Here is a 16649-nt window from a genome sequence, read left to right on the forward strand (position 1 = left end):
TAACTGTCTAACATCTCACTACATACTGACACTGAAATCTGCTCTCTGGGCCCCAACTGAATACCTACCACTGAGAATTTATTACTTGATCACCTTTCCTCATTCTTTTGTTAGCAATTGCTACTGACAAACTTCACAATTTTATTGAATCTAGAAAGAAAAAGTTTTCCATGCATCAATTTCTGAAGTTGAAGGTAGCTATACATAAAGGTTGTATACATCTGCTGATTGGGTTGGCACATTCAAAGGAAATGTGCCCAACTGATCGAAGTTGTCATGCAGTATTATAACTTCATCCAACGTAATAGGTTATTGTAGTTTGTTTAAAGACTAGGCTTGGGTAAATTTGTTACATGCAACTGTGCAATGATAATTAGGTGACTACAAACATTAGAAAGTAGGCCACTTCATATAAATGAAGTCAGTAGCTCATTTACACAAGGGTATGTACTCAATTAATTATGAATCAGGGTTAGGTCTTAAGTAAATTGCTTATGAATCTCTTCTAGTAAAGTTCTAAATATATATATACATATACATATATATATATATACACACACACACATACAAGTATATTTTTTGTGCCACTCAGTACTGGGGCTTTAACTCAGGACCTGGGCACTATCCCAAAACTCTTGTGCTCAAGGCTAGCACTCTATCACAACTCCATTTCAGCTTTTTTGGTGGTTAATTGGAGATAGTCTCATGGACTTTCTTGCTTGGGGTTGGCTTCAAACCTAGATCCTCAGATCTCAGCCTCTTGAGTAGCTAGGATTAGAGGAGTGAGCCACAAGCACACAGCCACTGGCACCCAGCTTACACTTCTATTTATTTTAACAAATGAAATTACTTCATCCACATGCAGAATGAGTAATAAAGCAGTTGGAGTTATTTAAAATGTAAACATAATACAAAAACTTACCTACAACTATATATTTTCAGATACCATCACTTTGCACCATATAGCTCAATTAGGTTTAATTGACAAGGTGTAATTGGGCACTGTGTGGATGAATTAGAAACAAAATGTAGGTAAGGTTGACAAGCACCGGAAGCAGAAAAAAAAATCCCTAATAGCATTAGAAATGGAATTTTGAGGAATTTGATATCTAAGGGGACTGTAACAAGTTATTCTATAATTATAGTTTATAAGGTTATAAGACTCAACAAAATACAACTTGAGTACTATAAGAGGTAAGAGAATAGGTAACCATTACAGTAAGACCGATAGTATAGAAATAATGTTAGATGACAAGTCTTATGGGTGAAAATGTAATTTCAAACCAATTTATTTTCTTGCTTCATGAGAAACAGCATTTTTTAAAGCAGTGTATCCAGCATACAATCACAAATCCTACAAGACACTGAAAAACAAAACAAAACAAAAACAAAACCACAGGGCAGAGAATGAATGGGATGGTAAACTACTGAAATTCCAACAGAGTAGGAAGTGTGTGTTTCCCAAAGCTGGATTATTGATTGAGGCAGTCCACTCATCATGTTAATTACAGAAACAGAATGAAAACATTTTACTTGAAATCGGCACGTTCCCATACTTGTTTTGGTAAATTGCAACTAGCTTCACAAATTCTAACGGCCCTATTAATCAATATTGGTGTATAATGTTTAGCCATTAAGAAAGTTAAAGTCAGAAACAAATTTGAACTTACTATATATCTATGATCATGATAATTTGCTATTAAAATATGTATTTCACAAAGGAATTATTTAGGATTTAAATTTTAAGGTTTACTATGATATAGACGATAATTCAGGGGAAAACAAAATCAACAACTGAATTGCACAGGCATTCATGCACTGGAAGAATGGAAAGATGGAGGGACAAAGCCATGGTGGCAATTTCATCCATTAAATCTGGTAAGGAAACAATTTCTAGGGGGAGCTAAGGCCTAAAAATCTAAAAGGGTGAATTCCTGATGTGTAAGACCAGTAAATATCTTATTGAAGCAGCTGAACAATCACTCATATACTTACATAAGAAGTGTAAGCTAAAAAAAAATACATTTTTAAATGGAAATCTAAGGCACACAAAATCCTAAAACTCAATGAACACCCCATTTTACATATTCAAGAAGCAGAATTCTACTTGTATAAGATGATGGTCTATTAATGGACATTTTGTTATTTACAATCCCTTCGTATTCCTTTACTTGAATTTTGTCAAAAGCTTTAAATAATATTTTGCACCATATATTATTTTAATAAGTTACAAATGAATTTTTCTTTAGAGAGCTTGTTGGAGCTATTTGCTTTTGCACCAAAAAGGATGAGAGTTAGCAGTTGTGGGCTTCCTATGGCATTTCCAAAGGAAAAGCACCATTAGGTTTTCCTATACTCGAGATTCTGATAGTTTGTGTTGTAGCACCTCTGCATTTTAAAAGAATCAAGTATTTCATGGAAGGTTCTTTGTATTCTAAAGATTGTTTGGGCAATCCTTTTTGTTTTTCAATAAACCAATGGGAATGTCTATTTTTCCTATTACCTAGAACATAGGCAATTTATTTGAGTTACATTTTCTCAAATGCAATAAGCTAAGGTCATTGAGTACATTGGCTTTTCGTGGACAAAGCCAGGTCTCTAATATCATTCCTGTCATTTAACTAGGGACCATATTTTTTCAAACGTTTCAGAATGAGTTCTGAAGAAACGAGGCAAATTGAATAGGTAGATTTCTGGATCCATTTTATCATTTAATCAACTTGAAACAGTAGAAGCATTTGACTCTCCTGAATTCCATTTTGTCCTAACTCCTTCTGGAAACATCTTTCATGGGATATACTGAAAAGGCTGGGATGAAAATAATTTATTGGGGACACTGGTCCTCAATAAATCAGAAGATACCACTATTTTAGTATCCCAACACTCACTAATATTGGTGATATCTAACTCCAATTTTGAGATTGACTATTTTGTATAAGTAGCTAAAATGTAATGTGAAAGAACACATTCAAAGAACATAAACCATATATATGCTTTCAATATATATGACAGTCAACAACATGGAACTCTACACAGCAATAAATGATTTCTTTTGTATGCAAATATGCACAAACAATAGACATTAGGATTCTTCTATACTATTTCAAGTTACTTTTAAAAATAGAAAGTGCTTTTAAAATATATATTTATATATTTACAGTTTATGAACAGCCTCCAACCATTACTAACAATAACAAATAAACTTATGCAGGAAAAAAGTTTAGGAAGGAAAGAAAGCTTTTCATTGGTTTATTCAAAGGAGCATGCCAGTTTTCTAGCAATGATTGGAAGATGTCAGAACGAATGGCACCATGAAATAATAATTCAGCTTATTTTTAACTGTGTTGATGTGGTTAAGCACCAGAGGCTGTGTAGAGTTAACACTGTGTCTTGATTTTACATCACAGAACAAGAACCTGTTAAAATCCTCTAAAAATGACTTGATTCATAGTAAACAGACTTAATTTAAAGCACCAAACTGAGTGACTCTATCAAGGTTAACACCTAACCAAAACATTTCTGAATGTATTTAAAACTATAAAAATTTTATTTTTACTTAAAATGTGCACCTTCTACTAATTTTCAAAATATAGTCACAGTTAAATACCCACCCCATTCTTAAAATTTTTACCTCAGACTTGAAATGGGGGAGATGAAGATATAGTAAACCACAACATAACTTTCTTTAAACAGCACCTTGAAAAAATACACTGCACTACCAAAGGCATTATTTAAAAGGGGGTGGGAGTACACCTTCAGACCCAACGGTTATAGGGTCCAGCCACCTGTGTGAGAGCGTAAGGGGAAACAGTGACAACGTTGTCATGGGTCAATGTTATTGTTTTATGAGAAGGAATTAGGCTCAATTCATTTACTCCACTTTCAGGGGACTGTTCAATACAGTTAGCTGCCAGGTCACTTGGATGAGAAATCTTCATTCTCTTATTCTTAGCTTCTTTAGCCTCAAACTTAATCTTGTTGTGTTCATAACCATGTAAGGGCAAATTCAGATTTTTGTGCTGGTAATATACAAGGGAGAGGCGACAAGGTAAAAGTCGGTTGGGGTGGATCAAAGCAGTGGTGGCATGAAGCTCTCGCCTTGCACACTCAATCAAAATGGAGCCATGTGTGGGTGCTATTGCCACACCCCCAATATTGGGATCCAAGAAGATGGGCTCATTGTCTGACCAATACTCCTCGATGTCGGGCAGGTTCTCTTCATCAGCTGACAGGTCTTCAGATAGGAGAGACTCATCTGGTTCAGAATGCAGCTCATCTTCTACTACAGGACGGGAAGTGACTAATGGCAGCAGCTGGTTGGGTTGACTAGAAGTTAGCTGCTCAGCTGGACCTGTGGGAGGCTCAGAATAAGCAAGGGTATTGGCTATGGAAAGGAGGGGGGAGCACTTGTCCAGGCTGTGAGATTCCAGCCCATCCCCCAGCAGCCCTAGTAGCTTCTTTCACTGGGTGAGAATGGATGGAATAGAGGAATACCTTTTAGAGTTGTCTGAATAACTCCAGCTATCAGCAAAAAGCTGCAAATGGAAATGTGGCTCAAGTGGTAGAGCACCAGATGAGGGAAGGTGCAGTGAGGCCAATAGGACCACAACATTTACAATCTCTCTGGATGTACGGTCTAGCACATGTTAGGCAAGTATTCTACCATTTAGTGACACTATCAACCCTAAGCCCTTCGAGAATTCTTGCCCTGGGAAGCAATCAGAAGTCAATGCAAAGTTTTAAATAAAATTATTATTGTTCATTGTTTAAAAGAACAAAATACTAAAAGTGATCTAAAGATATTTAGATCTTGTATGATCTCATTTTGAAAAAGAAAAAACAGTTCATTTGTTAACTGGACACGGTGGCTCAGGATTCTAACTGGCTTCTTTGGAGACAACAATTATGGGATAGGATAGCAGTTGTGCAAGCTGAGCATTAAGACTTAAGACTGCATCTCAATCGATGGTTGACTGTCATCATAGTGACACAGAGGAAGATCACATTCTAGGGTGGCCTAGGCCTACAGAAAGATCCTAAAACCAACCAACATACTGGAAGACTCACTGAAGTGTTAGAAAACATGCTTAGCAATCCTGAGTTAGTTCTAAATTTGGGGGAGAGAGGATACATAAGAACAACAAATTGCAGAGAGTAAAGGAGTGAGCTTTGGAAAGCAGACAACAGTACATCTGAGTAAGCTTCAGCAGCTCCAAGTCTGACTCAAACAGGGAACGTGACTTTATAAAAACCTTCAAGAGAACAGCACTGTGTACCATGTGACGAGACCAATTGAAACAGATAAGTAAAGGGAAGGAAGATGTTAAACAACAACAAACATGCCTGTTACTGGGGATTGAAGTACTTGAGCTATGACCCTAACCAGAGTCTCATTAGCTGTGCCTGGGTTGGCAACGACATAGGCATGTAACTCCGTGTCTTAGTATAAGATTTTCTAAGGCAAGCCTCAGTAGCTCACGCCTATAATCCTAGCTACTCAGAAGGCTGAAATCTGAGGATATGATTCAAAGCCAGATAGGGCAGGGAAGTCCCTGAGGCTTTTTTTGGGGGGGGAGGGGGAGTCAGTCATTGGGGCCTGAACTCTGGGCCTGGGCGCTGTCCTTCAACTCTTCTGCTTAGGGCTAGCGCTCTACCCCTTAAGCCACAGTACCACTTCCAGCTTTTTCTGCTTACGTGGTGCTAAGGAATCGAACCCAGGGCTTCATGCTTGCAAGGCAAACATTCTACCACTGAGCCACCTTCCCAGCCCCATCCCTGAGACTCTTATCTCCAATTAACCACCAGAAAAATGGAAGTGGCGCGGTGGCTCAATTGGTAGAGCTCTCACCTTGAGCAGAAGAGCTCAGTGACAGCACCTAGACCCAGAGTTTAAGCCCCAAACCAACAAAAAAGAAAAAAGAAAGAAAAAGAAAAAACAATATTTTTTAAAAGAGCAATGAGTTTGATTGACCTTGCTGAATGTATTTTTTAAGTCTCACGGGTAAACTTTAAAAAAATTTTTTTCTTTTGTCAGTGGTGGGGCTTGAACTCAAGGCCTAGGCACTGTCCCTGAGCTCTTTTGATCAAGGTTAGCACTCTACCACTTTGAGCCATCGCTCCACTTCCAGTTTTTTGAGTGGTTGATTAGAGGTTAAGTCTCACGGTGACTTTACTGCCTAGACTGGTTTTGAACTGCCATCCTCAGATCTCAGCCTCCTGAGTGGCTAGGATTATAGGCAGGAGCCACTGGTGCCCAACTTTATGGGTAAACTTGTAAATCCGTAGGAAAAATATGATGCATACAGTTTCTAATATCAAGCAATCATATGTAAGGATGACTGTGAAATAATGTAAGAAGCTAAAAAAGGACAGCCAGTGATAGGGGATATAGTTCAGTAGAAGGGAGCTTGTCTAGCGTATTAACTTGAATGTGCTGGGCTTGATATCTAGGACCAAAAATAACAATTTTTTAAAAATGAACAATTAGCATACATATAAGGATATCAATTAGAAATGGCACAAAATGCCTGAATTATTGCTTCTTCTAAAAACTGCGTTATAGGTATAAAAGTGAGAAGAACTAAGGCCTACCTGGCATATTTCTTCCTTTTTTTTTTTTTTTGAAAATTGGGAATTCTTCTTAAGTGTTAACCACATACTGTATCCCTGAGCTACATTCTCAGTACTAACCTGTAATTCTAAATTTGGAAATCAGTATAAATCCATGATGTATTCTTTTTTTTTTTTTCTTTAGACTCCTCAGAGAAATGGATGATTTTAGATATGGGGCAGCATTATATAAGCCTAGAACATTTTGCTGTTTAAAAGAATTAGGACTGTGACAATAAAAAAAAAAAACCAGGTGTAAGGGGTTTCTACAATTTAGATTGGGGTCAAAAATAAATACGCACTGACAATACATAAAAAAGTAAATATGCACTATGTGAGAACATTTCTGAGACTAAAATCATATTAAATTTCAGAAAGTAAGATACTAAGAAACTAGTATTTTGAGAACTGAAAAATAAGCACAAATGATTAAGCAAGTAAGAGAAAAGAAATGACAAAATTTGTTGTAATAAAATTAACAACATAGAGATTAAGATGTTTCTTGAATCATTACATAAGGGTTGAATCAGGCTGACAACGCCTGACCCAGGAATCAGTATTAACATCACAAAAAATAAGCACAAAGCAGAATCAGACATTAGGTGATACTAGACATGAAATGTGTCAATTAGATATTAGTCCCTCTCTGGTGTTAAAAATATGACATTAACTCTGCTCTAGCAACAACAGAAGAGAACCAATAACAGACAGAAATCCAGGACAATGATTTCTTCAATTGTTGAAATAGGCAAGACAAGGGATTAGAGAGTTTTAAGTAAGAGACATAGCTAAATATAATGTCTGAGGTTTTCTTAAGACACTCCAAAAATTAAAATAAAAAATACTTATCAGAAAAATAGGACAAGAGCTGAGAAGGTGGCTCAGTGGTAGAGCGCTTGCCTTGCATGCTCGAGGCCCTGGGTTCGATTCCTCAGCACCACATAAGCAAAAAGAAGAAAGTTGGAAGTGGCGCTGTGGCTCAAGTGGTAGAGCGCTAGCCTTGAGCTGAAGAGCTGAGGGACAGAGCCCAGGCCCAGAGTTCAGGCCCCAAGACTGGACCCAAAAAAAAAAAAAAAAAAAAAAAGGACAATTGTTGTGTCGTATTGGGAATCAAACCCAGGGCTTCATGCATGCTAGACAAGCACTTTATCACTGAGTATTCTACTACTTAGTCCTACAGTTTTTGAATATTGGGATTATAACCTCCATTTGATATTTTGGTATTTATCTTCTTCTAAGTATTATGACTATGAAAACTTATTTTAGGAAATACTTATTTCTAAGTATTATGACTGAAAACTTGTTTATTACAGCATGGCTGTAATTACATGACTAGGAAGGAAAAAGAAATAAATGAGTTATAAATAAATAAATAAATAAATAAATAAATAAATAAATAAATAAGTTGGAGGTCAGTCCAGAACGCATAAAATCACTAAGATATTCTCTCAAGAAATTTCTAAAACTAATCCTTTTAGAACCAACCCAAAGAAATCCATTCTTCCAGTCCTTCATTAATTCACTTCATCTAGAAGAGTCAGAGTTAATTTTTATACCTAATGGTGATAAATTGGTGCTTCTCGGTATTTCAATAGTGGGGTTTGAACTCAGAGCCTCGAGGCTAGGTGGTACTCTATCAATCTTTAAATTACTTTTCATATATAAGCAGTATTTTCAAGTTGCCCACTTCCTTCTTGGTTTTAGTCCAACAGACATTTTAGTACTTATTTCTGGGAATTCTGGAGATTGACTTTAGGGCTTCTTGCTTGCTAGGCAGACATTGGTATTGTATGTATCCAATCTTGTTCTTACTATTTTTTTTTTTTGGAGGGGGATGGGGGGTCTGGTCATGGGGCTGAACTCTGGGCCTGGGCGCTGTCCCTCAGCTCTTCAGCTCAAAGCTAGTGCTCTACCACTTGAGCCACAGCGCCACTTCCGCCTTTTATCGAACCCAGGGCCTCATGCATGCAAGCAAGAGCTCTATCTCTGAGCCACCTTCCTAGCCCCTTACTATTTCTTTTAGGCTGCTACTCAATTTTGAAATTAAATTAGAAATCCCTAGGAATGGCCCTTGAATTTTTTTTAACCATTTCATTTATACTTCAAATCCTTTTCTTTTTTTCTTTCTTTCTTTTTTTTTTTTTTTCATTTTTTTTGGTCGGTTGTGAGGCTTGAACTCTGGGGCCTGGGCTCTGTCCCTGAGCTCTTCAGCTCAAGGCTAGTGCTCTACCACTTGAGCCACAGCGCCACTTCCCATTTTCTGGTGGTTAATTGGAGGTAAGAGTCTCACACAGTGGTAGAGCGCTTGCCTTGCATGCAAGAGACCCTGGGTTCGATTCCTCAGCACCACATAATCAAAAAGAAAAAAGCCGGAAGTGGCACTGTGGCTCAAGTGGTAGAGCGCTAGCTTTGAGCTGAAGAGCTGAGGGACAGCGCCCAGGCCCAGAGGTCAGGCCCCACGATCGGACTCCCCCCCCCAAAAAAAAAAATCTCACAGACTTTCCTGTCCAGGATGGCTTTGAACCGAGATCCTCAGATCTCAGCCTCCTGAGTAGCTAGGATTAGATTTGTGAGTCACTAGTGCTCAGCTTTTCAAAGCCTTTAAATATGCTCTCTCAGTGCTATTGCCTTCAAAATCATCTCTTAACTGCAGTTTCTGCTGTGGCTTCAACTTGAGCTTTTGTTGCTGGCACTTTGCTACGTGAGCCACACCACCAGATCCTCCACTTGTCTTCAAGTGTTGGCTTAGAATCAGATCCTCAGAGCTCAGCTATGATTACAGGTACAAGCAACTGGCCCTTGAATTCACATCTCTTATTACTCCTACCTGTTCTTATTTTCCCATTCAGTTACAGGTGATAATGACAGCATCATTTCAGTTTCCAATGTTACAGCATTTTAGACACTCTTTTTTCTTTTGTTCCTGATCATGTGACATCAACTTAGGGCATGAGCTCTGTCCCTGGGCTCTTTTTGCTCAAAGCTAGCACTCTACCACTTTGAGCCACAGAGCCACTTAGAACTAGTCATCTCTCATTTTCTCACTAGCTGCTTGCTCAGGTCTATATTACAGGTTTTTAGATTATTATTATTTTTAACAATCTCCCAAATTCCTTTTCCTCTAGTTTTAACCACATTTATGTACAAGATGTTTTTTGGTATTCCCTACAATTAAGACATTTTTCTGGTTCTCAGCTAAGCTGAAGACTTTACAAAGGCCTGTGCAATCCAAGATGAATACCCAGCAATGCCTTCATCTCATGGACCACATTTCCTACCATTCTTATCTTAGTCTCTGGTACAGCTAATCTGATCTCTTTTTTTGCTTAAAATATATGATATTTCCATGTACTTGCTGTTTTTTTCAGCCAGGAATAGTATTTCCCCAAATGCCCATGTTGCAGGCTTTCATTTGATTTTAGACTTTACTCAAATGCAGTATTGTCAGCAACTTTCCATTGGCTTTTTTCTTTTTTTTTTTGGTTGGTCGTAGGTCTTGAACTCTGGGCCTGAGCACTGTCCCTGAGCTCTTCAGCTCAAGGCTAGTGCTCTACCATTTTGAGCCACAGCAGCATTTCTGGTTTTCTGGTGGCTAATTGGAGGTAAGAGTCTCCTGGACTTTCCTGCCCACACTGGCTTTGAACTGTGACCCTCAGATCTCAGCCTCCTAAGTAGCTATGATTTCTCGCATGAGCCATCTGTGCCTGTCATTCATTAGCATTTTTAATTAAATGTAAATGAAAGCCTTTCACATCATTATCTCCTGTGTTTTCAAAGAGGTCAAGGCTAGCCAGAGCATCATGGAGACATCTTGCCTCAACTGCCTTCCTTCCCTCCCAAACAAACAGGACAGGTAGAATTGAGAGATCAGACAAGTTAGTGATATCCTAAAAAACAAGCTGAGCATGTAATATCAGCCAGTTGGATGATGGAAATAGGGAGACTGCCCTAAAAAAAAAAAAACAGGTTAGGACAAAAGACTATCCTAAAAAACCTAAATCAGAAAGGGAGTGGAATATAGCTGAAGTGAGAGGCCCATAGTTCAAACCCCAGTACTATCACAAAAAGTGAAAAACAATCAACTAAAATAAAATACACATACACACATATCCCAAAACCCCAAAACAACCACCATTAACACTATCAAAACAAAGAGAAGAAAGGGATGAGGAATTCACGGGAAAATTATTAGGTGAAAGAAAAATAAAAAAGGAAAGAGAAAATTATGAGGAAAAAAGTGTTGGGTAACTATTTTGTTGACCACTAGTTCTGGTAAAAAGGTAGGAATATATCAATGTCTCAATTCCAAACAAACTACATTACAATACCATGAGATTCAAGAGAAACTCATTCATATATGCACTTTTTTCTTCATAATACCTCAACCTTAAGTAAGGAAGGAGCAAGGTCAGATCCCAAGACCTTTTAATAACATAGGGACCAACCCTTACTGTGGATTTCTCTTGCTTTTTTCTTCAGGGGTTTCTCCTCCTCCACCTCGTCCAGGATCTCTGCGGAGGCCCTTGACCTCGTTTTTCCACAACGAGGCACAGGATTAACGAAACGGGTTCTTTTAGTGAGGGAGGGCTTTAGGACATGAATGGCCCCAGACTTGATCTTGGCTTCTATCCCCTCCTGGGAACCAAATTCATCAGTGTCTGCCAGTTTGTACAGGGGGAGGACATGGAACTGCTCATCCTCAGGAATGCCCTCTGGCTCGCGGTTTTTCTCTCCCAGTAATGTACAGACCTGAGAGAAGAACACAGGATGGGAAAACAGCAGACGCGTTCATGGAAGTAGCCTGTAAATTTTACTTTCAATTGATTGCTGCTAGCACATTAATTTTGGGTCAATATATTTTAATCACGTAGGCATACTGACTCAATTCGATTAGCTTCACAACTACAAATAAATGATCACTATCAAATAGCTATGCATATAGATCCATTGTGTATGTGTATGTATGTGAATGTGTGTTTGTATATATTTGTTTTCTCTGAAGTCAGTTTATAGTCCCAATTTGTATTTTTCAATCAAGGGCTATGCTCTAGCACTTGAGCCACTCCACTTATATATATATATTTTTTTTGGGGGGTGGGGGTGGGGTCTGTTGTGGGTCTTGAACTCTAGGTCTAGGCACTGTCCCTAAGCTCTTCAGCTCAAGGTAGTACTCTACCACTTGAGCCACAGCACCACTTCCAGTTTTCTGGTGGTTAATTGGAGATAAGAGACTCACAGACATTCCTGCATAGGATGGTTTTGAACCACAATCCTTAGATCTCAGCCTCCTGAGTACCTAGGATTATAGGTGTGAGCCCCCAGCTCCCGGCCAGATGATATTTTGATACTATAAATTTCTATATTCCATCGTATTTAAGTATGAGAAGATACTTCAGTTACCATAGAACATTACTTTTGGATATTTAAGTGTACTATGAATAATTCTAACTTGCTAATGTTTCCTATAAAATTTTGAGTTCTGATTTAAAAATAAAAAAACAAACAAAAAATAAAACAGCTTTTTCACTCAAGGCTGGCACTCTATTACTTGAGCCATCACTCCACTTCACAGACTGGTTTCAATCCAAGATCCTCAGATCTCAGTATCTCCAAGGAGCTAGGATGACAGTCTTGAACCAACAGCAGTAAGCATGCTTCTGTTTAACAACTGAATACTTAAAAAAAAGTTTTTAAATTTGCATGACTTATTGTAATGCATATATATGTTTATACACACATACACACACAACTAGTTGAAATAAACTTATTTCTCTGACAAATTGTGTGTTCTGCTCATTCCAATATTTTCATAGCAATAATCTATCTCAAAAAATGATCCAACCAATCGGCATGAAAAATACATGACTAGTGAGGTCCTTAAATCCACATATCAAAAAGATAACCTGGGGCTGGGAAGGTGGCTCAGTGGTAGAATGCTTGCCTTGCAGGCATGAGGCCCTGCATGAGTCCTTAGCACCACATAAGTAGAAAAAGCTGAAAGTGGTGCTGTGGCTCAAGTGGTAGAGTCCTCACCTTGAGCTGAAGAGCTGAGGGACAGTGCCCAGGCCCAGAGATCGGGCCGCCCTATGGACAAAAAAAAAAGAAAAAGAAAAAGAAAAAAAAGATAACCTGTACATAATCAGACACTTAACATCACACAGATAATAATTTCTCACAGCAACAATCTACTTACCAACTCCAGCCTAAGTAACTCAAGTACGTACCACAGTGCTTCCATTAAGCATGTTGTGAATGTCCCTGTGAGAATGGGCACAGAAGTCCAGACAGCAAGTGACCCCAGAAAAAGGACGACCTTTCTTGGTACCAAGACGACACTCTCCAGCAACATCTTCATATGCCACCTTAAAAAAAAAAAAGACGGAAAGAAAGAAAAAAAAGAGGCTGAGTGCTGGTGGCTCATACCAGAAATCCTAGTTTCTCAGGAGGCTGAGATAGGAGGATTACAGTTCCGAGCCAGCCTGAGCAGGAAAGTGTGTGAAACTCTTACCTCCAAGTAACCACCAGAAAACTGGAAGTGGTGCTGTAGCTCAAACTGGTAGAGCACTAGCCTTGAAAAAGAGCTCAGGGACAGTGCCCAGGTCCTGAGTTCAAGCCCTACCACCAACCAAAAAAAAAGGGACTGGGGAAGGTGGCTCAGTGGTAGAGTGCTTGCTTTGCATGCATGAGGCCCTGGGTTCAATTCCTCAGTACCTCATAAGCAGAAAAAGCCGGAAGTGGTGCTGTGGCTCAAATGGTACAGCGCTCACCTTGAGCTGAAGAGCTGAGGGACAGCACCCAGGCACAAAGTTCAGGCCCCAGGACTGACAAAAAATAAAAATAAAAAAATAAAAAAAACAAAAAACGTATTTGAAGATAAAATCATGTAAATTATTCCATCATAACAGCAGAAGCTAGGAAGGGCGATTAAAAAAAAAGAATAGAGACAAACACATCATGAGTACCCAATATAGTACAAACTTTTGAAAGGTCAGAATAAAAGCAAAAAAGAAAATGCATTAATCATAGGACTTACAGATATTTGCTGAATTGAAACCCTGTTGTACAAGCACTTAAATATCATTTTTTTAAGGACAAAGACTACATATTTTGTCTATATTTTGTCCTTCTTGCTCAATATATATGGACCAGTACCATCAAAAATTGAAAACACCTGGGCACCAGTGGCTTGCATCTGTAATCCTAGCTACTAAGGAGGCTGAGATCTGAGGATCAAGGCTTGAAGCCAGTCTGAGCAGGAAAAGTCCATGAGACTCTTACCTCCAATTAGCTACCAAAAATCCAGAAGTGGAGCTGTAGTGGTAGCACAATGGCCTTGAGCAAAACAGGTCAGGGATAACACCCAGGGGCTCAGTTCAAGCCCAAGGACCAGCATACCCCCAAGAAAGCTCAAATATAAACTTTGAAACTATATATGAAAGCTATATAAACAACCTCTATGAATATAGGCTATTATGGGGGGGAAAAAAGCAGGTTCTTTTGGGGTAGGGTGGGAGGAAGGATGATCTTACAAGGATAAATATATAGGGGCTAGGAATGAGGCTTAGTGGTAGAGTGCTTGCCTAGCATGTATGAAGCCCTGGGTTTGATTCCACAGTACCACATAAACAGAAAAAACTATAAGTGGTGCTGTGGCTCAGTGCTAACCTTGAACAAAAGAAGCTCAGGGACAGTGCCCAGGCCCTGAGTTCAAGCCCCAGGATTGGCAAAAAAAAAAAAAAAAAGATGAGTATGTGGAAAGTAGTATATTTGCATGTATGAAAAGAGATCAAAATAGAACAATGAAACCCTTTAAAAGGGGAGGGGAATAAGGGAACCCTGAGAGAAGTATACGTTGTATAGGAATGTGGATATGTTCCAGTAACACTCTCCCTTGAATAATAATAATTATTATTATAGTAATAACCAGAGTCTGAGATTCCATCTCTGACTAATTGGCAAAAAAAGCTGGTAATAAAGCCTAGGAGTTCCAGCCACATGCCAGTGGCTCATGCCTGTAATCCTAGGTACTTAGGAGGCTGAGATCTGAGGATCGCAGTTCAAAGCCATCCCGGGCAGGAAAGTCCCTGAGACTCTTATCCCCAATAAAACCACCAGAAAACCGGAAATGGGGCTGTGGCTCAAGTGGTAGAGCACTTGCTTGAGCTGAAGAGCTGAGGGACAGTGGCAAGGCCCAGAGTTGAAGCCCCATGACTGACAAAAAAAAAAAAAAAAAAAACCTAGAAGCTCCAGAGCTTAAACCTGTCTACCCACCCCATAATCGCACCCACCCCAAAATAAATTTGCTTCAGATCGCTGTTCCAAAACATACCTGATTTTGGTAAGCCTCCGGAGCAAACTGTTCATAAACTGGAGCTAAAAATGTAGCCAAACCCTGTAAATTATCTTCAAGTATTTTCTCCTATAAGGAAAAACAGTTTATCTGGTTATTTTATAATCACATACCATGAACTAATTGTTTGTGTATGGCTAAAGCATAAGAAATACTTTCCAGCACACAGTTGCCATTGCAGGCAATATTTTGCTTCTTTTTCTTAATCTAAACTATAAGAAATTGTCATTTTAATTAAAATTGTTCTAAACCAGCAATCCAAACAGTATTGAGAAATGTTACTCATGTGGCTAAGAATGAGAAGCAGGCTTTGTGATAAGGGAACATTCTCATCTGGAAGAGAAGATGTTGAAGAATTCAGGGTGATACAATGTGAAAAGAAAGAGCTCCATACATCATGTAAAACACATACTGGCTGTATTTCAGGGATAATGATGAAAGAGATTTTTGTAAAGGCCTCTGGATCAAAGGTGACTAATTGCACAATTGGATGTCCACTGTCATCCATCTAACATCACAAAGACAATTAAGATTTGGTAGGAGTGAGGACTTGTAATATGAGACTAAGACTCAGGATGCCACTTTGTGCCTATCTGGGACCCCAGCACCAGGGAGGCAAAGGCAAGAGAATTTAAGCGACACCTTGGCTAAAGTTAGTGATAGGGTTAATGATACACAAGTAGGGCATCCTAGCTATTCAAGAAGCTGAGATCTGAGATATCTGAGATATCTAAGGATGGAGGTTCAAAGCCAGCCAGGGCAGAGAGGTATGGCTCAAATGGTAGAGTACCAACCTTGAGTAAAAAAGTCAAGTGAGAGAGCTATAAGGTTTGAGTTCAAGCCTTACTAGCTGCGTATTAAAAAAGAGAGAGAGAGAGGGAAATTGATGTAAGGCTGAAGTCATGCTCAAGCAGTAAAGGGCTACCTAAGATTTCCTGAGTTCAGTCTCTAATATTAACAAAAACAAAGCAAGACAAAACGAAACAAAACAAAACATGGACACTCCCCCAAATCCCAAAAACAGTGTAAATAAAGTACATTCCTAAATTAGATTTTTGTGTGTATGCTGATCCTAGGGCTTGAACTCAGGGTCTGGGCACTGTACCTGAGCTTTTTTTGCTCAAGGTTGGTGTTCTACCACTTTAGCCACAGCTGCACTTCTGGCTTTTTTAGGTAGTTAAGTGGAGATAAGCGTCTCAGGGGCTTTCCTGCTTAGGTTGGCTTTGAACTCCGATCCTCAGATCTCATCTCAGCCTCCTGGGTAGCTATGACACCTAGCTAGATTAAGAACACATTTTTCCAAGATTCCCCTGCAATCATCCTGCCTCACCCTCAAACATAAGTGCATCTCACCATGCCTGGAAGATGAAGTTGATTTCCCCCCCCCCTTTTTATTAGCAGTATTGGGACTTGACCTCAGGCATATACTTTTTCACTTTTTTTAAGTTCATTATGAGATAGGCTCTTCTTCAGGATGCATCTCTTCTGTGCTTCCTGTTGAAGTGACAGAGCACCAGCCCCAGCTACAATGCTATGCAAGAGGTCCTGAGCTCAAGTCCCAGTACCAGCATAAAAGTTCTTCTATGGGGCTGGGAGTGTGGCTTAGTGATAGAGTACTTGCCTTGCATGCATGAAACCCTGGGTTCAATTCCTCAACACCACATAAACAGAAAAGGCCAGAAGTGGTGCT

General features: G+C 39.1%; 1 protein-coding gene across 2 annotated transcripts in view; it reads right to left on the minus strand.

Annotated features, from left to right (window-relative positions):
- Positions 1-1236: 1236 nt before the first annotated feature.
- Tet1 (tet methylcytosine dioxygenase 1) overlaps positions 1237-16649 on the minus strand; it is an 87483-nt gene continuing 72070 nt past the window's right edge. Inside the window, exons 9-12 of one of the 2 annotated variants that reach the window (XM_070020966.1) lie at positions 14939-15028; positions 12834-12971; positions 11061-11358; positions 1237-4351 (exon numbers count right to left, since the gene is read on the minus strand). In XM_070020966.1, the coding sequence (XP_069877067.1) occupies positions 3756-4351; positions 11061-11358; positions 12834-12971; positions 14939-15028 (1122 nt within the window). In that variant the 3' untranslated portion in view covers positions 1237-3755. Of the gene's footprint in view, positions 4352-11054; positions 11359-12833; positions 12972-14938; positions 15029-16649 lie in introns of both variants that reach the window. The other variant, XM_070020967.1, reaches the window with a different exon arrangement.

The sequence above is a fragment of the Dipodomys merriami genome, unplaced genomic scaffold (assembly GCF_024711535.1).
Source record: "Dipodomys merriami isolate MVZ:Mamm:240054 unplaced genomic scaffold, mDipMer1.0.p SCAF_14, whole genome shotgun sequence".
NCBI classification, from domain to species: domain Eukaryota; kingdom Metazoa; phylum Chordata; class Mammalia; order Rodentia; family Heteromyidae; genus Dipodomys; species Dipodomys merriami.